This window comes from Canis lupus, chromosome 34 (genome assembly GCF_011100685.1).
Source record: "Canis lupus familiaris isolate Mischka breed German Shepherd chromosome 34, alternate assembly UU_Cfam_GSD_1.0, whole genome shotgun sequence".
In the NCBI taxonomy this organism is placed as follows: domain Eukaryota; kingdom Metazoa; phylum Chordata; class Mammalia; order Carnivora; family Canidae; genus Canis; species Canis lupus.
In genome coordinates, this window is record NC_049255.1 from 3,241,978 (window position 1) to 3,268,810 (window position 26,833).

General features: G+C 41.1%; 1 protein-coding gene across 9 annotated transcripts in view; it reads left to right on the forward strand.

The window, feature by feature from the left end:
- The window catches only part of CTNND2 (catenin delta 2), a 913,511-nt gene that overhangs the window by 552,664 nt on the left and 334,014 nt on the right, over window positions 1-26,833 (forward strand). For all 9 annotated transcript variants that reach the window (XM_038583305.1, XM_038583308.1, XM_038583306.1 and 6 more), the window contains one exon: window positions 2,958-3,210. In XM_038583305.1, the coding sequence (XP_038439233.1) occupies window positions 2,958-3,210 (253 nt within the window). The remainder of the gene's footprint in view (window positions 1-2,957; window positions 3,211-26,833) is intronic.

Genomic DNA, 26,833 nt, shown 5'->3' on the forward strand with positions numbered 1-26,833 from the left:
CTCATAAGTTTCCCCACCATGTCAGTAAAATGCATTAACATGCATTTTGTAGTTTTAAACCTTGGTCCAGTTTATAGTGGTGGTTATGAGTATAAACCCTGGAAGCAGGCACAAGGGCTTGAATCCTTTCTCTAACTAGGTACTGGGAAAACTCAAGCAAGTTACATAATCTTTCCATGCCTCAGTTTCCCACCTGTGAAGCGTGAATGACACGCTTATAGGGTCATTGGAGGGGAAAAAAGCCCTTGCAGGAGCTCTAAAATCAGATACTCAGTGGCTAGGGTGTCCACCCCAGTGCAGTGTGGACAGTCCCTTTTTCTAACGCTCGCTGATTTCAACATATTAATGGTAAAAATAGCAATAGTTCATTTGTTCAACAGTTTCTGCATATGACATGTTTAGTGCCTTTAAAGCAGATAATGATCCCATGAGGCCATTTGGATCTCTTGGTGCCACAGTCAGGAAGCCAGAGGTTACAAAGCTCTGTAGCTCACTTGACTGATACCAAGAATTGTCCAGAAGGCCTGGGTGTGAATACTCTTCCAATACTCTTAACTTCAGAGTCCAAGCTCTGACTGCGTTCCATGATTCTGACCCCAAACAGGCCAAAGTGAAGCGGGAGTAGGAGCCTAACACTGTTCATAAACTCACCTCCACCTTTTCTTTCTCCTGCTGTGCTGAGCCAGTGCCTCCCTGTTTCTGCATGATAAGCTGCATTTCACACCCCGCTTCCCCATTTGAATCCAGTGTCCTTAGAGTCTTTGCTGCTGGGAGTGTCTTTTTAAAACAACTTTCATAATATTCTCTTTCAATTTAAAGAGTTTTCTCTTGAGAATTTCTTGGTAGGGCCAGTCAGGCTGTTTGCCTTACCTACACTATTTTTTTGTTTTTTCAACAAGTATAGTTTTTTTTTTTTTTTTTCAGACTTCAGTCTTATTTCTGGATCTCTTATTTCTGGATCTCTGGTCCTCTTTTCCATTAATCGTTGTACTTCTTGTATTCATAATAACACTTTTGTATAGAAAAGGATGTCTTTTCTGATATTAGTAACCAAGCTTAACTGTAGATATTACTTTCCTGAAAGGAAAAAAATGCATTTATCTGGAAAATGTTAGGTGTATTTAGTTTTCCCTTTTTTGCCCTGGATTTGCTGCCTAGCTTGTCACAACTCTTCTACAAAATGAAATTTGTTTACCACTGTGCATTTGTTCCTCCAAAAGCAAGGTTATGCCTGGCCTAAATTTTCAACCCCTGTCACCGTAATATAAAGCACACTGTTCATAAATTTTTAAGACATGAATTTTAATTACACATATGTGTAATATTTTGGAGAAGATGTAACTTCTCCAGAAATTGCAAAAAAGACATAAGACAAATTTTTCTCTTTCCAGACTTAATGTTCTTAGTCTCATCGGATCATTTGGGAACTTAATCCGTCAGGACAAGCCTCATCATTTCAAAGACTGCTTCTCAGAATATACATACCTTGTTTTGTTTTGTTTTGTTTTGTTTAGAAAGTTTTTCTTGAATGTTTTTCTACTCTTTACCGTGCTACAGTGGCTATTCTACTAATTTCAATTATTGTAAGATTAAGTATTACAGTTCATTGGAAATGAGAAGCCCTGAACTCTTAATTAAAACTCGGTTCTCGGCACTGAAATGTTTTCCACCGGTTCACTTTACAACATTTTTGTCATTTGACACAATTTCCTTAACTTCTTTTAACAATTTGTTTGCTCACTGTGACACCGTTTTTTGGCATATGTCCCCTAATGTGAGAGAGGACAAAATAAGCTCTAATGTCACTAATAATAAGCACTCAGGAAGTCAGAGTTGAGGGCTGTGATTTATAATTGAAACCTTATTTCGTACAGAGCCCCCATGGTATAAATGGTCATACCCAGATGCTGGCTATATTTTGGATGTTTTGATCTGCAAAGCCAGAAAGTAATTGTACTGTCCAAGATTGGTCATGGCTAACAATTGTTGCAGCAATTCATAACTGGCCACATTCTTTTAACACGAAAAGAAATGCTATTTTCATTGTATATGTTCCTTAAACCTTAGATGCCAAATATTTTTGAGAGCCCGATAAAAGAACGCCATGAAATGAACTGAAAATTGGAATCCACAAAGGAAACAGAATTGAAATTCAGTTTGGAACTAGTTAAACTCACTTTAGTAACTGGTGCAAAAAACATCTTCTCAAAACCATTTAGACATTTTGAAAAGATGCAGATACTTCTGAAAAGCCAAGTTGGCTCGTTAGTTTGTGTTGCAGTTGGGCTGGTCTTCCCTTTTCCCACGTGCCTCCCCTTCACCGAATATGTTAATCTGACAGCTCTAGTTGAAGAAGAGGGATAAGAAGACCTTGGAGAGTAGCTTTCCAGGAGCCGGAGCAGCCCTGTGTGTAAGGGCCGGGACTAGTGGTGGAGATGGGAGGCCTGCCTCTGTCCACCTCCACCCCCATGCACACCGTTTTGTCTTTTACTCGGGAAAAGTAACTACTGTACAAAGTTTGTTTTACTCCCTTAATAAAATTACTGTAACATCATCTGAGTGAACGCTTCCTGAATTTTCTCAACCTGAACAATAAAGTACTAACTATCCGTGATCCCCCATAGACGATTCCCTACGGATCCTCTGGGCTTGGGTTTGACGTGGAATTGACTCCCTTGGGTATTGGTGAACCACACACAGCAGATGCCCTTCCCCCCACCCGGCCCCAGTGGCCGAAAGGCTTGTTTCTGAAAGAGCATGCTGGCTATCATTATGCTGGATTAACACCAAAAGGATTGGCTCAAATACGACGAATTATTTCTTTTATTCTTCCGAGCCCTCTTTTTTTTTCTTCTTCTTCTTCTTCTTGTGTGTGTGGCCTTCCCCCTGCCTAGACCTGGTTCCCCGTCTCCGGGAGCGGGTGCCAAGTTCTCACTGTGCGCCTCCTTCTGCCCTAGCGCCGTCGTCCCCCGGCGTGGACCCGGGGCCCCTGCAGCGCGCAGGCAGCCAGCACGGCCCGCAGAGCGCCAGCGCCGCCTTCCAGAGGGCGAGCTTCGCCGCGGGCCCGGCCTCCAGCTACGCCGACCCCTACCGGCAGCTGCAGTACTGTCCGTCCGTCGAGTCTCCCTACAGCAAATCCGGCCCTGCCCTCCCGCCCGAAGGCACCTTGGCCCGGTCCCCGTCCGTCGATAGCATCCAGAAAGATCCCAGGTGGGTGCACAGCCCTTCCTCCCTCTCCGCGGCGCGGGCCTCGCGCACGGCCCTTGGAGCGCCCGAGCCGGCGCGCGTGTCGCCGGCCGAGCCGAAGGGGTTGACCGGGGATCCCTGGCGCGGGGTGCGACGAGGGCCTTGACGCCGGGCCTCCGGTTCCTTCTGTGGCTCGGTAGCCAATGACGGTCCTCGGCCAGGGCATCTGCGGGCGCTTGCGCCGCCAGCCCCTTGGTAAGGTCTGGGACGGCCTCTGCCCCGCGGTGGAAGCCGAGGCTCTGGGGTCGCGTCCTCTGGCCCTAGAGGCGCGGTCGAGGCGCGTTCTTGTGTCCCGGGGACCGGGCAGCGTCACCCTGCATGTGCGCTTCTCCATATCAGAGGGTAAAGCAGTAGTATGCCTTCCGGGTTATATCAAAAACTGAAGATTCAGAGTATCCAGGTACCTTTACTTCTCTGGGTCTGAAAGGAAACATTAGGTTGAAGTTGTTTGGGTGTTGATAAAAACTCAGGCAGAGCACATCAAAAAAATTCTTATGTATCCTTTCGCTTCCTTTTTTCCAGCAGTGGGAGAAATTTAGTGGTGCTCTACTTCTGAAGTTAGAATTGGTTAAATGTTGTTTTATTCATAGCGGTTTGATTTATGCTGATAGAGTCGCATAAATATATATCTGCATCTGTGAATACTGTAGATATGTCAGATTTGGGGTATTTCTTTATAGCGGGGCTTGTCGCTTGGCTCTGGTGGTATACTTAAAATTCGTCTCAAGGAATTTTTTCTGCTAGAGCACACAAGTGCATATGTACTGTATTGAGGGGTTTCACAGATCCTTCTGTGAAAGGAAATCACTCCTACAAACATAAAAGGCAGAATGGGACCATTTTACGGTATTTTTCTTTGAGATAGCTACTTTAACACTATTCAGACCGCCTTGGAGGGCCCATGTTAAATATTATATTTGGTGGAACTTCCATTAGAAAAAAAAATCGTAACAAATTTTACAGAATTTTACAAAAAATTGTAACTCGCTGTTAACCATTACAAATAAGAAGTATACCTACATTTACATTGTGCAGTGGTTGCTTATCCAGGTTTTCAGTTTCAAAGGTCCTGAAATCTGCCCCACACGCTTAAGTACTTTTGGTTTGTGTAGCTAAAATGTTCTTCAGATAACAACTCAGCACTCTCTATTTTTAAATAATTGTTCTTAAAAATTAATTAATTAATTAATAATTGTTCTTGATGTGCTACTGAAAATGTATAGAAATAGAAGAATAGTAAACTCAGGAAGTGCTAAATAGAAAAATACGTAGTGGAATTGGCTTTGCCTTATTTGACATTGTATATTTAAGTGAGGATAAACGTTTTATCTCCAATGGAAAGGTTTTACGTTTCATATTAGGGGAATTTGATTAGTAAGAAACCACATTTATTTATTTGTTTCCCTAGCTACAGCTTAGCCTCTTTATTTTATAATGCATATTAAATGCATTTTATTTTATTAAATGCTGTATCCTTTTCATTTCATGTTACTGTCATTTTTATAGCCTTTTCTTTCTTCTTTCACTATACTGTCATGGCTCTCTTACCTTCTTAAGTTATGGATTATATCACTTATATTTACTGTGCGCCCACTCTAAAACCAAACAAGGAAACACTAATAAGAAATGTTATCATAAATAAGAGAAAATTGGCTGCTAATTTTTTGTATGCGTAAAATGTATCTGCAAGTCATTGCATTATATGAATTACAGATTCAGTTATTTTCAGGGATGCTAGTCATTAGTCTTAAATATGTGTTAAATTTGAAAAGAAAATCATACCACCATCCTAAGATATACCAACAAAACAGATATACCAACAAAACAGAGCCATATCCAGAACCAGAACTATATTGTTGTGAGCTAATTGATACAAAAGGAAGTAATCGTCTAGCATCATGCAAAATGGATGGAGTTTAAAAATACAATAATGCCTTATGAGTTCTCCTAAATTAAAGGAATATGTCAAAGTGTCAGGTTTAATTGACAGACATCTCAAATCTAAAATTCAAGTTCAAAATCTAATGCTTCTTTTATACCAAGATTTTTGCATCTCCCTTTTAATAATGAATTTTGATTGTTATCAGGTGACTGTTACTAGAACTAATAGGTTTAATCTCGGGATTCAAAATTGTTTATTTTGGCATTATGGCTTATGGTTTAAACTTTTTCGGTCCTTATACTTCTTTCAAGCTTAAGTTTTTAAAGAGAATTTGTTGAAGTTTTGTTTATCATTAAATACCAGATCATGTAAGTCTCTACTATTCCCAACATATGTTTATAGCACATTATAATTCTCAAAGCACTTTTACTTACATCTTTGATGTAATTCTCCTTTGAGGAAGGAAACTGATAGGTTTAGTGGCTTAAATAAATGGAGAATTGGAGTGTTAAATGACATTGAAGATTGCGTTGCTGGCAGGTGGGTATGTGGGCTAGAGTCCATACTCTTAGGACATGGCAGCATGGAGTGGCATGAACACTTTTTATTTTTTTCTAAAAAAGAAAAAGAAAAGGAAGGAATAGACTCACATCCTTTAAGATTTTCTTTTCAGAGGGTGAACGAGTGGTAGTATGTGTGTTTGTGTGTAGGAGTTTGGAATAATGAAGGAAATGATAGAAATTGTCTGAATCAGTCTCCTTGCTCAGCTAATTGCTTATTGAATGTGTGGTCTTTGTCTTAGTTTTCATTTCTTTGGCTTTCTTTTCTAATACCTGTCTTATGCATCTTACTGCAGACCGGTGTGCTTTCTCAGTGGAAGAATTTTAATATTACTTAATGAGAAGTCTTCCAGAAAGTAGTGTATTTTTTTAAATAAAGATTTTATTTATTTATCCATGAGAGACACACAGAGAGAGAGGCAGTGACACAGGCAGAGGGAGAAGCAGGCTCCACTCAGGGAGCCCGACGTGGGACTCGATCCCAGGACTCCAGGATCAGGCCCTGGGCCGAAGGCGGCGCTAAACCGCTGAGCTACCCGGGCTGCCCAAAAGTAGTGTATTTTAACAGAAGAATTTGATATCAGGATCGTTCCAATACATTATACTTGAAACCAGAGATTTAGTTAGCTCTTAATTCCTTTAAGCCATAGGATGTAAAACATTGGTTCGAAGGCTTGGATTTTTCTACCTTGCTTGGCCCAGTCATATATGGGGGCGAAACTTTGGTCTTTTTGCTATGTGGCTGCCTCCGTGCTGTGCTCCAGAAAAGAATGCACTAAAACCTTTTTCTATAGAGATATGATACAATCTAATTTCCTTTTTAAAGTCAGCAACCACTGAGGAAATTTACATTCACATATCTATGAATATAGACGTATATTCATATACATATATATATAAATTTTGCACATTTGCCAAGAAGTTTTTATTTTTTAATTGCGTGTTATTTTCCATAAAATGTGAATCTCTTCTTTTGAAAATGTGAACCTCTTAAGGATAGTTGACACAGCTAATATATTTTCAGTGCTAAACCAAAAACTGAATTTTATATATGATTGGTTTTAGACTTTATAGGTCAAGTAAAAATCTTAACATCAAATTGTATGAAAGAGGTTTCAGTAATGTTTGGGGTGATAAGTCATAGCATCCTTCTTTTGATTCTGATTGATGAAATAACTAGAAAAACATAAAGCAAGATCTATATACTTGGGTATATAAAAGTACTATAGGGAACATCTGGGCGGCTCAGTCAGTTGAGCATCTGACCACTGATTTCAGCTCAGGCCATGATCTCCCCCATGTGAGGCTTTGCACTCACACAGAGTCTGTTTAGGATTCTTTCTCTCCCTCTCCCTCTGCCCCTCTTCCCTCTTACATACACAATCTCTCTAAGTAAATAAATAAGTAAAATCTTTAAAAAAATAAAAATAAAAAGATACAAGTACTATAAATGTTCTTGTCTATAAAAGGAAAGTTATGGGTTAGACATTTACCGATAGAACTCAATGCGTAGGTTGTAACAAAAATAGCATCTTTAAATCATATTTGATTAATCTCTTTTCGAGATACTGTAATTCTTGATGTACACTATTTCCAGCGATTTTGCAAACATGCAAAAAGAATCCAACTTATGATAAACATGGTTTCAAGTTAAACTCTTCTTCTTTTTGTTATTCAACATAACAGAAAATAAATACAGAAGCACATCTTTAATTCAGAACTGGGGCGCCGATTTGCAACTGCCTTTCCATTGGTTCTATCAGACTTGTAGTTGTTTCATTTCAAGTCACAATATTTGAACGATAATATAAAAATATATATTTTCTAAGGAATCACCTAGGGCATTTCTACTATATTTCATCTATTCTAAGATACTACTCATGTTATTTTACTATTGGATATTGTATTAGAAGTAAATATTATTAAGTAATGCTGCTCATAAATATCTAATCAGTGGGTAAGCCTAGGTTAAGAATGTTTTCCAAATACTGTCTTTCATTGGCCACTACAAAACCAAGCATAGAGCATACAGTGAATGAATACTCAGGACACAAAATGTACTGCAACAATGCTTTATAAAAGGTGAAGATTTGAGGGGTGCCTGAGTGGCTCAATGGTTGAGCATCTGCCTTTGGCCCAGGGTGTGATCCCAGGGTCCTGGGATCGAGTCCCGCATTGGGCTCCCTGCAGGGAACCTGCTTCTCCCTCTGCCTGTGTTTCTGCCTCTCTCTCTGTACCTCTCATGAATAAATAAGTAAAATCTTTTTTTAAAAAAAAAGATGAAGATTTGAAAACTATTTTTAAAAATCTTTGTTAGGGCAGCCCCGGTGGCGCAGCGGTTTAGCGCCGCCTGCGACCCAGGGCGTGATCCTGGAGACCCGGGATCGAGTTCCACGTCGGGCTTCCTGCATGGAGCCTGCTTCTCCCTCTGCCTGTGTCTTTGCCTCTCTCTCTCTCTCTCTGTGTCTCTATGAATAAATAAATAAATAAATCTTAAAAAAAAATAAAAATCTTTGTTAAAGTTTAAAGCATTGTCATGTAACTTAAGTAGCATAGCTGAAGTGTTCATAGTAAAACAGTTATATGGTGCTTTCCATTGCCCAGTTCTCTCCAGTGGTGGAATCTCTGGAGAGCTTGGTTTTCACTTGGTTCGAATGCTCACTAATCATTTATTTAACTGGGGGAAAAATATAGCAATCACAATTTAAAGACCATCAGAGTGTAAAGAGCACTTGGAAGCCATTTACACAGTTAGGTTAAAAGCAAGCCTAACAATTGACTTGAATGCCTCTAGCCACAGGCCACTCACCTCATAAAAGCATTTTATTAATATTTTGAGTAATTCAAGCCTTGCAAATTAATTTATATTGATATGAAATCTGTGCCTCGTATCAGCTCATTCCCTGGTCTGGTCCCTGACCTTTGAAATCACATGAGAATGTGCTGAGCCCTCTTCCCAAGGACAGCCCTTGAAGACAGTTCCAGGGCCCAAGCTGCTGTCCCTGTGCTAGCTGCATCCCTTCCCTGAACAGTCATTACCAGGGCCCTCCTCTGGAGTCATGCAGTGGCCAGTGGCCAGTGGCCTTCCTAGGCGTTTTCTGTATCACCAGAAGTGCAGGAAGAGAGCAAGTGTTCCCTTGGGGCAACCGAGGTTCCTAGTACATTTTCTGGAGAGTGAGATGAGAATGATGTTGGTGACAGTGATGATGGTAACGATGATATTAAAAATAATTAAGTAATATATTTTATACTCAGAATTAAACATTTTTTAAAATATTTATTTGTTTTTATTTAAATTCCAGTTAGTTAACATGCAGTATTAGTTTCAGGTGTACAATATAGTGATTCAGTAACATACAACACCCACTGCTCATCATGATAAGTGCCCTCCTTCGTCCCCATCACTGATTCCATCCATCCCCCTGCTCCCCTCCCCCTCTGGTAACCATCTCTTTGTTCTGTATAGTTTAGAGTCTGTTTCTTGGTTTGCCTCGCTCTCTTTGTTTTTTCCCTTTGCTCATTTGTTATGTTTCTTAAGTTCCACCTATGAGTGAAATCATATGGTATTTGTCTTTTTCTGATTTGTTTTGCTTAGCATAATACTCTCTTGCTCTATCCATATCCTTGCAAATGGCAGGATTTCATTTTTTATGACTGCATTATATTCCATTGTATATAAATACCACATCTTTTCTATCCATTCTATCCATTGATGGACACTTGGGCCGCTTCCCTAATTTTGTTTGTTGTAGATAATGCTGCTGTAAACATCAGGGTGCATGTATCTTTTTGAATTTGTATTTTTGTATTCTTTGGATAAATACCTGGTAGTGCTATTACTAGATCATAGAGTAGTTCTGTTTTTTTACTTTTTGAGGAAGCTCCATACTGTTTTCTAGAGTGGCTACACCAGTTTACACCACCAACAGTGCAAGACAGTTCCCCTCACTCCACATCCTCACCACCACTTGTTGTTTCTTGTATTGTTGATGTCAGCCATTCTGACAGGTGTGAGGTGGTCTCATTGCAGTTTTAATTAGCATTTACCTGATGATCAGTGATGTTGAGCATCTTTTCATGTGCCTATTGGTCATCTGGATGTCTTCTTTGGAAAATTGTTTATTCATGTCTTCTGCCCATTTTTAACTAGATTATTCATTTTTAGGGTGTTGAGTTTTATAAGTTCTTTATATATTTTGGGTACTAGTCCTTTATCAGATATGTCATTTACAAATATCTTCTACCCTTCCATAGGCTGTCTTTCAGTTTTCTTGATCATTTTCTTTGCTGTGCAGAAGCTTTTTATTTTAATATAGTCCCAATTGTTTCCTTTTGCTTTTATTTATCTTGCCTTAGGAGATATATCTAGAAAGAAGTTGCCATGGCCCAAGTCAAAGAAGTTACTGCTTGTGTTCTTTTCTAGGATTTTTATGGTTGCAGGTCTCACATTGATATCTTTAACTCATTTTGAATTTATTTTTGTGTCTGGCATAAGAAAGTGGTCCAGTTTTATACTGCATGCTGTTGTCCAGTTTTCTCAACACTGTTTGTGGAAGAGACTGTCTTTTTCCCATTGTATATGCTTCCTGCTTTATTGAAGATTAATTGACCATATAATACCATTAAACTTTTTAAATACTCATTATTTAATTTAATCCTCCCTAAGTCTCTATGAAATGAATCTTAATAGTACCCATTTCACATATGAGGAAACTAAGGCTCAGAGAGCTAGAAATTGAATCCATGTCTGCCCAAATTTGAATCTTATGTTCATAACTACTATGAATATTGATGCTAGTATTAGCTTTACAATGAAATAAAATGTAGTCTTTTCACATGTGCATTCTGCAAAGCTATGAATTGGTTATCCTTACCTTGAATTTTTAATTTTCTTTTGACTTTAAGTGAAGGGCTTTACTTTCACTTCTTGTTGGGTGATTCCATTATTCAATACTACAGAAATCTGTGGGTCACAATTATGTTACCCAGTGTGATTACTATAAGGCACTGCTCCATGTCCCTTGGAAATATGAAAGACATACATGTATGTCCTCAGCAAAGTTTTATCAAGACATGGCCGGAGCTGGCCCAGGGACAGATCCTTGTAGCTGTCATTCCTTGGACTCTTATCTCCAGGTCCATCTGAGAGGCACTTGTGTTCTAGGTGATTTTGCAGAGGAGTATTTTAGGATGAGCTCTGTATATATGGGGACAGTATGAAAAAGCTTCATTTTTTTAAGGAGCTTTCAAAGCTATGTGAGAGAGAAAGGTATATCCAGAAATGACTGCAGTGCCCTGGGTAAATGAGACAGACATGATCAAAAAATCATGGAGGAGAAAGTGAAATTGAGTGTTTGGTACAAACCTTGAGCAAGAGGTGGCATTTACATAAATATGGCAGGAAGTTTTTGAGACAGAGAAAACAGGTGGAAAGGAAAGGGAGCTGGATATGGAGGGGTAGGGCCTATTTGAAGCTCTCATGAGGCCTGAGTGGGTTGAGGTATAGGATTTCCTGAGGGAAGCTGTCTCCATGTATTCCCATCTGCCCCTCTCCTGCAATCAGAATGGAGCATTAGCTTGCACCCCAAATGTAGATTTGTTCCTCAGAAAGTTCAAATACAGTGTGTGAATTTCCTGTGGCTGCCATGACAAATTCTCACACATTGAGGGGCTGGCACCAACAGAATTCATCTCTGACAGTCCTGAGGCCAGACATCCAAAATCAAGGTGTTGGTGTGGGCTCCCAGGCTCCTGGGGACAGTCCAGCAGCCTGTGGCCCCGGCTGTCCCATTGATGGTGGTAGCATCCCTCCAGCCTGCGCCCCAGTCCTTACACATGGTCTTCTCTCTCTCCCGGCCTCCTCTCCATTTCCTGTGAGGACACTAGTCATTGTATTTAGGGCCCATACCATCTTTTTTTTTTTTTTTTTTTAAAGATTTTATTTATTTATTCATGAGAGGGAGAGAGAGAGAGAGGGAGAGAGAGGCAGAGACACAGGCAGAGGGAGAAGCAGGCTCCATGCACCGGGAGCCTGACGTGGGATTTGATCCCGGGTCTCCAGGATCGCACCCTGGGCCAAAGGCAGGCGCTAAACCGCTGCGCCACCCAGGGATCCCTGGCCCATACCATCTTAATCACATCGGCCAAAACCCTATTTTCAGATAAAGTCACATTCTGAGCTTCCAAATAGACATGAATTCTGGGGGGACACTCTTCAATGAACTACACATGCTTTAGTGTACATTTATACTATTTACTCTATAAACTAGTTGTACGTCAAAGATAGAACTTAAGACAGGCTATGTTAAAACAAAAATGTTTAGATTTGTTTATAATTTTAAACATAGACCTGTTCTTCAGGAAGACGATATGATTGAATATGTAAGATCTGTTATTGTTCACATGGCTGGTGTTCATTGCTGCAGGTACAGAGAGATGGGTGAGCTTAGCTATTTTCTTGGTTTTGGGGCATGCTTGAATTATTAGTGCTACCTTGTTCATATTGTGAGAGATAGTTTAAAGGCAGGTAATATAACCCAAAACTTCACATGGGCAGCACATACCCAACAGCAGCAAGGGGCCCTGGGTGAGGTGCTGTAATAAGCAAGGGTGTCTCCGTCAGCCCTGCCACGGTGTTAACTCCCAACAAAAGACGCATCATGATCTGAACTCTAGAGCTAGTGAGAGGGCCAATCCATAGAGTTAATATGGAAGCTCTTCATTTCTTTATTTTGTTTAGTTAAATAAAGGTGTAGAAATTTAGATGTCCTCCCCTTTCAAGCCCAGTGGATGATCTTATGCAGCCGTGCAGTACAGACTGTCAACCCAAACGGGATAGCGGAGGAGGTCTGGGTCAAGGTCAGCCCACACAGGGAAAGGGATCTGCAGCAAATTGCAATTCTGGGAGTGATGCTTATCTGCTCTGCCCTCAGCATCCTTGTACGTAAAACAGAAATAATAAAAGCACCTCCTTCTTAAAGTTGTGAGATGAAACATGTTAAGACTCCAACGTCTTGGGAATATTTCTTTACGGTGGGGAGGGAAGGGCCCATTGTCAGCTGTGCCAGTATGGCTGCCTCCCTGCTGCAGACCCCACTTCATCCCCCCACCTCCTGCCCCTCTACCCCACATCCCCGTCATCAGGACACCCAAGGATGGAGTCAGAGCTATGGGAAACATGGGTGAAGGCAGAGAGGCCAGGGCTGTCTGGTTGGAAGGACAGAAAGGCCCAGGATCTGGGAAGGGTTCCAGCCCAGAGCAAGGAGTCAGGGTAATTGAGAGCCCGGCCCTCATGGCAGGAAACAGAATTGGAAAATGGAAAGGAAGATTTCACTGCAAAAGGATTTTTTGGTTTGTTTTACAAAAGCCTCCTTTCCGGGATTCCTTTTATCAGTTTAAAGGAAAGCAATGTTCTCATACAATACTTGTCTGTGCCAGTATTGATTTTCCCATAGCCCAGAATACTCACTTTGCCTCCTGTCTTAAAAATCACTTGTAGGAGTAAGCAACTGCATTTTTAAAATAGCAACTCGTTTCTAATACTACACCCTTACCTCATTTATACTGAAGCACATTCTGGCCAGGGCCCTCCATGACAATTCCATGGGAAAGAGGGATGACACATAGTCAGCTGTGACTGATGAGCATCTGTGCCCAGAGTACTAACGAGTTCATCATTAGCACATCCTCCGTCAGTTGCGGTGGTGGAAATCTCTGTTTTGTGCTTTTCTGGTATACACACTTTACTCTTGGAAACCAACCTCTTCTTTCCTGTCATTCCAAGTGCTTTTGGTAAAACGGACTCTGCCCCAAGTTGGAGGATGAGCATGCAGCCCACATCTGCTGCAAGAGCTGACAGCTTGTAGGGCCCCTATCCACTAGCCAGGCCTCCAGGTGTGTGGACGAGTCTGAGAGACCCCTCTCTCTAAAGTGGGATGTGTGCATTCTGGACTCTCCTACCCCATTTGGGTCAAAAAGCCAAATCCAAACTAGCTAGAGCCAGCAAACAGGAACAGAAGCCGTTACACACCCTCTTCTCTGAGAAGTTTCCTGCTCACTGTCCAGTCTCTATGGAGTTGGCTATAATGGTAGAAGCTCTGACCAGGAAAAGAAACCAGTAAATTCAGAGCAATGGAATCAGCTAGGTTGGTCAGTCATTTCTCAAGGACTGTTGACTTCCAGGGGGAATCTTGACATCCCAGTTATGCTACATAGATTATGTGTCTGAGTATAGATAGATTGTGTGTATGTCTATAGATACAAATACATATAATTTATGTGTGTATATATACACACACACACGTGCACACAGTACATGTATATGTACACAAATTGGCTGTTTATTGGCTCTGCACACGTTTATCCGAGATAAGGCCTACAAAATTTACATAAGTATACATGATTATTAATGTGACAAAAGACACACAATAACACTGATTTCCTTTATTGTCTACCTGTAGGTCTGCTCTCTCAGTCCTGTGGTTTGCTTTTAATTTTCTTTTACCACTTTTTTTAAAGTCATTCTAAAAATATTCCATTCTTTAAATCCATGTTGACAGAGTGTTAAAAATGAAAAAATATAAATTCTCAAAACCAGAGAAACTTAAGATTTGTTTCCCTTGCAGAAATATGAATCCATCAGAGTAGCTCTGAGAACCTTGAAAAATACATTCTGGTTCTTTGTTTATGTATTTAATCGGCATCCACATGGCTGTGCTCATTCCACTTTTGGAATTATGCACCATTTGAAGTGCTCTATGCGTCTCAGAGAATTCGACTAGTTCTTAATTAAAAGAACTCTTTTTTTATCTTTGACTTATACTGTTGTAACGATTCAGAACCTATTTCACTTTTAGCATATCTCAATTAATCAATCCTCGAAGGCTTCCTTGTCGATTCCACTGCAAACAAAATCTGAAATCCCCTTTGGTCATTCCACGTACAAACCAGTTTTAATAATTTACTTGATGTCATAAGTCACCTTTCTTCACCATCTGACTTTAAACATTTAATTGAGAACAAAAAGGGAGCATTCAAAACTTTTATTGTCTTACAAGGCAGGTGGTAGTTGTCTGTCAGTTTGTAACTAATGGGAATTAATTTTTGTTGCTTCTTGAGATATTTTGCAGCTAATAGCACTCATTAATTTGGAGGCGCTGACATCTATAGAGATGAAATTAGCATTTTATAGTAAGAAAGATACATTTTGAGCTGAAATTTCCATTGCTCATGATACATACAGCTCAACGAATCTAATAACCTAAATTCTTTCATGTACTGATGATTGTGTTCAACCGTGTTAACTGGGTTGCTGAACCAAGTATGTTCTAGAGTCGAGGTAATTCTATTATGAAGAGTAGGAGGATAAAGAGGAAGAAAAACAGAAAGAGAAGGAGGAGAAGAAAGACACTGAGTGGGAAATTCAGAAGTAAATGTTCTTGCTATACAGAATATTTTATGTACTAAAGTGCATCTCATTGACAGAGATGAAACTTGTATCCTCACTTAAAATTTCATACTAAAACATGGCCCATGGGCCACCAGTTTGGGGGTCCTATTTAGACATGAACCCAGCATACCAAGAAAACTAACTGCATTTGATCACTGGGCCATTTGCAGAGAAGCCCCTAAAGTGAGGGCGTGTCTACCCTTAGCTGCTCTATACTGCAGGATGCTACAGTGAGACCCCAGGATGTGTCCTGTAGACTTTGAAACCTGGCGCAGTGATTCCCAACATTTTTGGAACTCCTACACTAGTTACATTTCAAAAGACATGTGGGGTGCCACTCTTTGACTTTGCGAATAGTCTCCTCCAGCCACTGCTTAATACATGGGAAAAGCAAACATGGCATAACCTTAGAACATAGGATGGTGTTTGCAATCAAATAAAAGGGACCTTATAGAAAAAGCATAGTTGGTGTGTAAATAGATGCTTGAAAATCGGTGGCTTAGAAGCCACAATGAGAAAGAAATTGCTTCTCTGAACATGTGAGTAGTATAAAATTAGCTCAAGGTACTCACATTCCTCTCAGTGAATGTAATGGAGAAATCCTGGCTCTTTACCTATATGTACTACTTTGAGTATATTTGCTCAATCAGTGAATGACTAGAATTATAGTGTTTCTTCTGAATATTTTCAAATATTTCAAAGAAGCAATAATATTCTACAATCTTAATCATTTCTGAGAAATCTCCATATAACTAGCACAGTCTCTGGAATTAACAGAAATAAGGTTGTGGTAACCAGTCTCCAGTCACCTTCATCTCCTGGTTGTTCACACCTTTGTGTGGTCTCTCCCACATGAATCAGAGCCCTCCTATGTGACCAGCAGAATACTGCAGGAGTGACAGTGTGTGACTTCTGGAGGTAGGGAAGCCAGTTCAATATCCTGAGGCATTTAAGCAGCACTGTGGAGAGGCCCATATGGGGTGTAGGGGGGGCACCAACCTGCCCGCCATATGAGTGAGCCACCTTCCAGGCAGTGCTGATCATGCCTTTGGGTCTTCCAGCTTAGAACCCACACACTGTGGAGCAGGGAGCCACCACCCCAGCTGTTCCCTGTCTTGAATTCCTGACAAAGAAGCAGTGAGATAATAAATGATTCTTGTTTTCAGCCATTGAATTGTGGGATGATTTGTTATGCCTAATGGAACTGGTCATCTTACCAAAGTTAGCTTTCCTCCCAGGGTCTCCTCTGAAACTCCCTCTCCTCCTTTCTTGTTTCAAAAAAACAAGCCAGGGGCACTTGGGTGCCTCAGTTGGTTAAGCATCTGCCTTCGGCTCAGGTCACTATCCCAGGGTCCTGGGACTGAACCCCATGACAAGCTCCCTGCTCAGCGGGAAGCCTGCTTCTCCCTCTGCCCCTCTGCCCACTCATGCTCACTTTCAGATAAACAAAATCTTGAAAAAAGAAAAAAAAGGGAACAAAAGAAAAGAAAAGGCAAAAAAAGGGGGGAAATAACCCAAACATCCATTGACAGATGAATGGATACACAAAATGTTCTATCTACACATGCAGCAGACTATGATTCAGCCTTAAAAAAAAAAAGAAATTCTGCACATAGTACAGTAAATGCTAAATTAAATAAGCCAGTCACAGACAGACACTACATAATTCCACTTATAGGAGGTACTCAGAGTAGTCAAAATAATAGAGACAGAAATTAAAATAATGGTTACCAGGGACTAGGAGGAAGGGGAAATGGGGAGTCAGTGTTCAATGAATACGAAGTTTTGGTTTTGAGTGATAAAAAACATTCTGGAGGTGGACAGTCGTGATGGTTGCGCAGCAATATGAATGTACTTAATGCCACTAAACTGTATACTTAATTTTTTTATAAATTTATTTTTTATTGGTGTTCTAAACTGTATACTTAAAATGATAAGTTATATGTACACTTTACTGCAATAAAAAGAACAAAAAGAAAAGGAAAAAAAGGAAAGAGCCAGCTAAAGGCCATCCAGGCACTACTTCTGATGTACAGAAACTAAGACCATTTAGAGTTGGCAACAGGTGCGGGCCACAGGGAGGAAGACTGAACAGGAGTGGCCCCATGGATCTTGAGCATGATTGCTTTCAAAACAGTACCTTCTGGGGCACCTGCTGGCTCAGTTGGTTGAGTGGCCAACTCTTGATTTTGGCTCAGGTCATGATTAGTGTCCCGGGACCACTTGAGCTCCGTGACTGGGCTCCCTGATCAACAGGGAGTCTGCTTAAGGTGCTCTCTCTCCCTCTGCCCCTCCTCCTGCTTGCATGCATTCTTTCTTTCTCTAAAATAAATTAAATAAATAATCTTTTTAAAAAACATAAAAACCAAAACAAAACTCAATGCCATCTGCTGCTTTATGGGCTCTCAAGCCCACTTTTAAGGGGAACACATACAGCATCCTATCCCACTTATTACTTGCCAAATACATTACCTACACAAGGTATTTAATCTCTTCTCCACATTTTCTTATGATTAAATAAAATTAATATTACCTAATATATTGGTTATCAGACTTGGTTAAAATAATGAATGTGAAGTAGCTCTTTCAATTAGCTGACACAATATTATTCCATAGAATAAAAATAATTGTTAATATTATTTGAGAAATAGTGCCTTATGATGATCAGTTGTAAATATTTTCATTCACTTATTCTTCCATTCAACAAATATTTATTGAGTGCCAACAGCCAGACAGACAGCAGAAACTTGGGTAGGAGATGAGATGGGAGTATCAACTAGGAAATAAGTAGGAAATTATCTTATTTAAAATCCTATAAACTTAAAACTAAATCAAATTTAAATGAAAACTATCTGCTACGTTTTATTAAAAATTGCCCTAGTCACTGATTCTGTGAGCCACCACATAATTCAATTGTAATAACCGCAGGCACTCCTACGGTGCTTCTTGCTTTCAGAGCCCAAGTTCTATTTCATGACTTCTACTGGGGTTAATTTCCCCTCGCACTGAAAATGAAGGCAGTAACTCATACCTCAGAGGCCCTAAATCAGGAAGCTTTCAACCAGCATAAAGGAAGCAGACGGGGAAGAAGCATCCTGTTTCTCCCAGGAACCAATAGTATTCCTGGCCCTCTCTCTCTTTGACAAAGAAGTCTGCTATATTTCAAGCCAGGTTATTTTGTATTAGAAAAGAACTCATTAAGATAAGTGGCAATTAACATTGACACTGCAATAAAAGTGCTTCTGACATTAAAGAAGAAAATATAAAACACGGGCTTTTTTAGATAAACTGAAATGTTTCTTTTTTTTTTTTAAACTGAAATGTTTCTGCAGGGGGCAAAAACAATGTATTTGCTGTGCTTTGTTTTCAAGATTACTAGAACATTAACAGATTTAAATTTACTATAAATCAGCTTGAAAATAACAGGCAATGTTGCTAATTCATCAGGAGGGACAGGAGATCTGGGCCGTGTCTGCTCAGCAGGACCACGCACGCGCGTGCACACACACACACACATGCACACACATGCACATGCACACACATGCACACACATGCACATGCACACACACGCTGGACCAGCTCTGGTTAAGTAACTGCCAGCCATGAATGACTATAAATTTGCACAATCATCCATTAGAAAGGAGTTCCTGTTCAAGGATCCTGCACTGTTGCTTTACCAGAAGTGGAGGGAGCCTGCCCCCTGTGGTGGGCCCTCGTGCGCCAGCCTGTCCCCCGCGGGGCCACCCCTGGGGCCGCGCAGCAGCAGCAACCTCGCCCTCTGAGAGCTGGCGGATTGCGGCCCATAAAATGTGCTCTGGCTACGTCAGTCAATAGGAGCTTGTTGGAAGTTTCCAGGGGGTCGCAGCAGCCTCAGCCAAGCAGGTCTCATTGAGAAGCAGGTCACGGTCGTGGATACAAAAGCCGCTTTGGGGGCCATAGAGGAACCCTGAGCAGGGCGCCGTAGAGTGTCTGTGGCCTCAGGGAGCTTTGCGGCCTGGGGCCTTGCCCCCCTCCACCGCTCTCCTCCTTTCCTGGCCTCTGCCTGCCAGGGCGGCCCAGGCCCCTCCTCTCCGGCCTCTCCTCTGCCCTAGGGCCGGTTCCTCTCCACACTGCTCTCCAACTGTGTGTTGTTCTGCAGCCCCTCCAGTTCTAACTTGCTCAGGAGAGTGGTCTTGGGCTGAAGTGAGTGCCCTCCCAAATTCCAGTGTTGAAGTCCCAGCCCCCCAGGACCTCTGCATGTAAAATTGGAGAGAAGTTCACCTAAGAGGTAATTAAGTTAAGATGAGACCATCAGGATGGGGTCCTAATCCAGTATGATTGGTGTCCTCCTAAGAGAAAGGACCACATGAGGACAGAGTTTGAGGTCAGCCACCTGTGAGCCAAGGACAGACAAGCCTTGGGAGACACCAAACCTCCCGGCACCTAGATCTTGGATTTCTAGTTTCCAGAACTGTGAGAAAATAAATGTTCAGCCTGTGGTATTTTGTTATGGCAGCACAAGCAGACTAATGCAGGAGGCTGTGTTTAGAGCCACATAAACATGACACCACCCCTCTAGGCAGAGCTGCTTTGGCTCAGCGGGAACCCTAATGACATTCGTCTGTGGTGAGGTTCTACAATGATCTACACGTGTGTGTCCTCAGAGTGGGGCCCCAGGGGCTGTGATAGCTGCTCTCAGCCCGGGGTTTGGCTGCCCAGTCATCCTGCCCATGTAGGTGTACCTTTTCTGAAGGTGAGTTTTGTATAGTGTTTAAACTATAACTTGTGAGTCAACAAACATGTATTTATCTCCTCTAAATTTGAAAGGGTTTGTGTGCATTACAGAAAATGAGATTCCCAAAGCAAAGAGTAGTTTTACTAGTTATACACGTAAATCATTAGACAGATGAATAAATCAGTGCAATATAATAAATGACTGGTGCTTTGATAAATTGGACATGCTCGCTTGTGGAAATGGAGTCATTTCTACAAATTGAGAATCATTGTCTTTTCTATTCCATTTCTTTAGTTTTCAAATCATGGAAATAAAGTATCCAGTCTACCACATTTTGAATTTTATATTAAAAATCATTCATATTTTAAAAATTGCAAACACTAGAATAACCTTAGAACTTAGACTTTCTAGCACCTTCTGTAGAGCTTTGCCATCCAAAGTGAAGTCCAGGGTCTGGGAGCTGGTTAGAAGTGCATGTACCGCAGAGGAATCTGCATTTTAATAAGACACCAAGATAATTTCTATGCACATTAAGACCTGCATCACTAATCTATAGTGAGAAACTTCTCGCACATCTAGTTTATTGAGAAGTAGAAATAGAGCTATGACATTAAACTGCTAATCAATCATATTTGACCTTGCAGATGTGCTTTTTATTATAACATTAGTGGTGTAAGATCATTTGACTTTTGCAGGCTTTAGAATTTTTTCCTTTTTGGTCAAAAGTCTGAATTTAGGAACACAGGTGGTCAATACAGTTGATATTGTGATGAGCAAAATGTAAACTCACTTTTCACAATGTTGCAGTATAGATTTATGAAAATATGGTCTAGTTCTTAAAGTTCCCCACCAGTATTGATCCCCCCTTATTCTTCATTTTTTTTACAAGAATTGTATTACATCTTTATTGTTCTGCAACTTTCTTTTATTCACATAATATGTCTTGGTGATCCTTTCTGTCAAAATGTATAGGCTGACTTTATTCGCTTAATCACCACGTCTAAAGTGTGAAATATAACACGACTTATGTCATCATTGTCTCATGGATTGTTTTGCGGGGCTATCTTCAGGGTGCTATTTTCTTTTGTCATTTATTATCCAAGTATTGGAATTTATGAAATGCTGCCGCTCCCTTTAAAATGTCAAAATTTTCAGTTTGTCTCTCAAAGATAACCAGCATCCTTTCCCCTTTCCCAACCATAGCTAGATCCCCGTCATGTCTCTTTCTCTTCCTCCTGAACCTGTCTCAGCTAGCAGAGGTCCTCTGAACAGATCGTGCCAGAACTGCTCAGACTGGCTCAGAGCCTTATTCTTTCCTCTCTCTTTGCCCTTGACCTCCATCACAACTAACACAGTACTCGGCCACATCTGGTCACGGACTCCCTTCAGTGGATAACATCCCCTTCCAGCCTACGACCCCTCAACAAGATGTAGGCACTTCATGCTCTGTCATGAGCCTGTGAGAGCTTTGATGGTGCCTTTGTGAGTGCTCCCTCCATACAAACCGAGTGGGCACTCCTCAGTATGCTCAGCCTTGCTCACCTCGCCGGCATGGGAACTGATGCAGGAATCATTCTCTATGGCCAAAGAGCATCTCCAGGGATGCCTCAGTGTCACGTAGCAGTGTGCATGTCTTGGAAATGCAGAATCCCAGACCTATTGACCAGAGTCTTCACTTTAACAAGGTACCGCAGTGATGCATGTCACATTAAAGTTTTAGGAGCCTTGATCAGAAGGCTCCTAAATATCGTCCAGCCACTTTCTGCCTTACTTAATATTTCTTACATCTAGGTGCAGAGGTTACATCCCCACTGAAGAATCTGGGGCTTAGCTGTTAGGGAGCATGGGGTCCTGGAGTGTGGGGCCATACAGGCTAATCGGATCCCTTGGGGTGGAGGAAAGAGAAAGGAAGACTCACCTGGAAGGAGGCAGTAGTTCCATCTCTCTTGTCATGGTGCTTTCTGAGCTTTGGAATAGTGGTTATATCCCCACATTCTGGGTCACTGGCTTTCAGGCTGATAGGGACTGGCCTTGGAGTGAGTTCACTGAGCATTCCAAGGCAATCAATTTCAAGACACTCACTTTTGCCAACATCTATCTGCTCTTCACCCATTCTGCCTTCTATTCTCTATCTCACAGTTTCTCATCACCTTCTTTACAAATAAAGGCCAACCTACCACTCATTCAGAGCCTCACAGCTCATGTATGTGAACAGAGTTTCTCCACATTTGCATCTCTAAAGTAGAAAGATTGGTACTGACCTGTCTCATTCTAGCAAAAAAATACTCATTTGTAGATTCATCAACTAATTTTTAAAAACCCCCATCCAACTCATTAAGGGATTCATTTTCAAAAAATTATGTTTAATGTTTAATAACAACCTATCAAATTTTGTATGCATTAATAATCCTATGCCTTGATCAGTTGTGTACTAAAAACACCCATGATGGCTGAAAGCAAAAGAAGAAATTAATAGTCAGATCTTCATGGTCATAGGAAATAAGAGGCATAAGAATACATGTGTAGTGTGGGTGTGTTTATATGTTGTTTCATTGAAATATCAAGGCACTGTCTTTTAATCTCTGATAGATGGTTATTTTAAAGCGAAAAACCATGGAGGTTCCTTCAACAACAGAGAGCGCTTCATAATCTAAGTTTTATTGGGTCAAGCTCTGAGTCTTTCATTAGGTCTACAAAGGAAAATAAAACTTCTGAAGACTTCCATTAGGCTTGACCTTTGAACCAGATTCTCAGAAGAAAGAAAATGCATAGTGTCGGCTCTTGTGAAACACCAGTTCAGGCAAAGAGTGTTAGTTCTTGTGTTTCAGACTTTGAGTTCCATTTAAGGCTTTCACTCTTTAGAAAAAAGGATAATGTGTTAGGTTGAAAGCTGGAAAAATTAAACTTGGCCTCGAGTTTTCTGAGAAATCAGTCCCCATTTCGTAGCAAATTTCAGAAGCAAACTATTTTAGCCACAAAACAAACGGTTTCTTTCAATTAATACACAGCAATGAGGATGTCTGGAGTTCTTTTTCAACAATGGGCCAACTATACTTCTCCCATCCTGTCACCCTCTCTGCGGGCACAGCAGTGGCAGGCTGCCCTCAGGCTGAGAAGTGTGGGGCATTTCATCTTTTCAAGAAAGCCAGAATTCTCCCCTGCCAGTAACCTGATGTGCCCCTAACCCTGTTAGGATAGACACCATTTGGGTTTTCTCATCATTAGGAGAAAAAGAGAAGCAGAGGGAAATATTCTCAAATACTTCCTAGACTGTTAATGCCAGCTGAGAGAGTGCTTTCTTGACATGATCATTGTAGTTGACGGGAGAAGTCTCTTCGGTAAGTTTCAACAACAAAAGAGCATGTGATCACTTTTTAATATATGTTCCTCAAGGTTTTCCATACTCCATTCAAGTAGCAGAGAATGACAAGCAGGCTGTGACTTGGAAAAGGCTCTATCCCCTGTGGAGAGTGAATATTGCATGTTGGTATTACCCTGGAGGATTTCAACCTAATGCGGAGGATTACCTGCAGAATGGTTCAAGCATTAGTCTTTATTGTTCTTCTAGATCATTTTCATATTCAGCATATCAGCATAAGAAACGGGTCCCCTGGCCTCGTCCAGAGTCCCTCCTGCCCCTAGTGGAAGGTTTAGCTTCCTCCAGGCCCCGTATCAGTCTTGTCGATCATCAGAGAATATCGAAGGCAGTGCTGCTTCTATTCTAAGGACCCAGCATCATGTTGGTCCACCTGTCACCTAGGACCTGGCCTTTTCTGCATTGCCAGTTTCCATCTTATCCCCTATTTCCAGTAATCAGATGATGGCATGCTTCCCTGGGCCTGAGCCGCACCTGGAGAACACAACACCACAACTCAGCACCCCTAAGGCAAGGTGCTCACTCTGCCAGGGTGGCATTCCTTTCAAGGGGCTGGAATCCTGTCCTTGGCTAGGACCTTGATCCTTGCTGGTCAGGATTCTTTGCTGCCATGACCCACTAGCCTGCTTCTATCCCCAATGCCAGGCCCCTCTCCTGAGTGCTGAGTTTGCACTTATGGATAATTGTTCCAGGCACCTCAAAAGCATCATACTTCACCTGTAAGACCCCGAAATCTGTTCTACTTCCTTGAATCTGTACCCTATATAGCCTTCCTCTTCCTAAGCTAAAGACCTCAGCGCAGTCTTCATATCCCCCTCCTCCTCCTTACAAATGACAACACTGGCTGTGTCCTTGAGGTCTGAAATCTCTCTAGGCTTTCTGGTCTACCCCCCAGCTGCCTTCCCCTCAACACAGACCCTTGTCATCACTTACTGAGAAAGACATGCTGCCTCTCACGTGGTCCCACTGATCCCATCTCACTCAGCTCAAGGCACTTTCCTCTTTGCCACCAGAAACATCATCTTCAGAACTAACCTGATCATGGCATTCCCCTTCTTGGGAGCTTCCACTCGTGCTTTGTCACTACAGAGTTAATCCACCTTCTAAAATAAAGCTATGTCCCACCAGTTTTTAACCCTGTCCCTCACCCTGGTTCTCTGTCCTGTCCACCTTGCAGTCCAACATTACCACCATTATGTGAGGTGATGTGCCCTTTCACATGCTTGTCTCTCAACTGAAATGCTCCTTCCTTTTTTTTTACCCCCTTACTTCTGGAAGATTCAAATCATCCTTCCAATTTCAAGTATAATCGCTTTTGCCTCTCTCTGTGCTCCCCCTGGAGGGTCTGCCAAAATCTGCAGATGTGTCTAAAGGAAGAGAGAAAGGAAACAGAAAGAGAAAACCCAGAGCCTATAGGATTTGAGAAATCTTGAGGTGCAAAAAGATGTTGTTCCAAAGGAACAGAGACTTGGCACATACCCTGTTTTTTACACAAACATACATAAAGTTTGATTCTGGAGACAAGAGACCAATATGCTTGAGATTTATCTTTTAGGTAAAAAATCCAGGAAAAGTATTAAGAACAGTCAGCATACTGGAAATATGGACCATTAAAAGCCATCAGATGTTTACTGAGATCGTGTGGTGACAAGCTAAAATAATTTAGTTTTTTTTAAGATTTTATTTATTTATTCATGAGAGACAGAGTGAGAGAGACAGGCAGAGAGACAGGCAGAGGGAGAAGCAGGCTTCATGCCAGGAGCCTGACGTGGGACTTGATCCCGGGATTCCAGGATGACACCCTGAGCCGAAGGCAGGCACTAAACTGCTGAGCCACACAGGGATCCCAAAATTTAGGTTTTTAATGAAGTTACTCGATTTAAACATGAGGAGATGTTCATAGGTATGCCATATGTTTATTTCAAAAAAGCCCTTGAAAAAGTATCAAGTAGAGATTACCTAGTATGATCATTCAAGAGTCTACATTATATTCTTTAAACTACCACTGTCTCCTCTAAGAACTGATTTCTTGCCACTGTCTGGGTCCATTTACTAATGGACTACTTTAGAGCTTCTTTTTCATCTCAATTTCATTAACCTTTTGTTTGGCAACATTCGTAATTTTTAACGATAGAACAATATGGAGAAATTATGATTCTCTTATCTAAATTCACCATAGTTTGCCAGGCATGGGAAGTTTGAAAGGACTCCAGAGAACCACATCCTCAAAGTCAAAGCTGCCAAGAGAGACCTTGGTGAAACAATTATTTCTAGTACAGAAGAAAAACTGAATGGTTATCTTAAAATATTTGAATCTAAAGCGCATTGTCTCTATTGTCTCACATTGTTTAAAACTCCCCTAAAGATAAGGACAAAGTAAACATAAAGGATGAAGTATTTGGATGAACCATGTGAAAGGAAGGTATCAACCATGGACCTTATTAATGGCTCTCAGTACATTGCCAGCATGTGATGTTTTCTTTCTGGAGGGTGAGTTCAAAAGTGGGAAGGACAGATTTGTTCTCAGTCCTCCCAGAATGGTGCCCCATACAGGGAAGGATTACAACAGTTACTTGTTGCCTGCTTCTTTCTGATGGCAGAGTGACTAGTTTGCCTTCATGTGACTCATTGACTTTTGAGATGCTTTGAATTGAAGAGTCAGTGTGTGAAAAAGAAATCAGTGCTAAAATGGTGTCTCATTTATCTGTGAAATAAACTACCACTGATACAAATTGCTGACTTCTGATCACCCCTGCCCACAAAACTAAAGACAGTGTTACTTTCTGCCCTCTGGTTTCTAACTGTACAAGTATCTCCTCTAGCAGAACACTCTGTAGCCTTCTCTTAGTGCAGAAGAGTAGGTACATACACAGGGTAGGTACACAGAGGAGGTTTTTGAAAATATTTAGCTCAGTTAAAAAAAAAATATGTACATGTGCTTTGTGACCAGCCAAAGGAGAGTCTTCATACTTTGATAGAGATTTATTTTGACTTTGAATATAAATTTTGTTTTATTCCATGCACATTTTAAGTCTCTTGCTTGTAGTAAAATACCTTTTTATTCTATAGCTGTCAAAATGAAAAGAGCTTACATCGGAAGTGCATTCAAGAGGCCACTCAAAATACATATCATTGAGCAATCCCATAAAATATTGAAAACGTTAATCACCCCAATGTAACTCTGCTGCTTTTATATATACACAGATGACACTTCAATGAAACTCTCCTGTGGGATAATGCATTTATGTCTGTCGCCAATCTTTTTGGAGGCAATTCACAAGTGCTTATTATATAATATTATTATGCAACTATGCCTTCATTATGTCAAGAGATTCTCTGCAGCAAATACTGTGATAACATTTAAATTACAGAGATGAGTAAGATATATCCACATCCTCAAGAAACTTCGGGATGTCTGTGGGAAATGACAGATCTACCGTTTCAGCCCTGTAATACATGCTGTGAAAATGCTAAGCACGGATGCTATGGGAGTTTGAGCAGGAGTATTAATGAGCATGGGAGGTGGGGAAGATGTTCTGCAGCTAAATGCATAAGGAAGGACGATTCCTAAGTTAGGCTCATAATGAGTTTCACTCAGAAAGTAAGA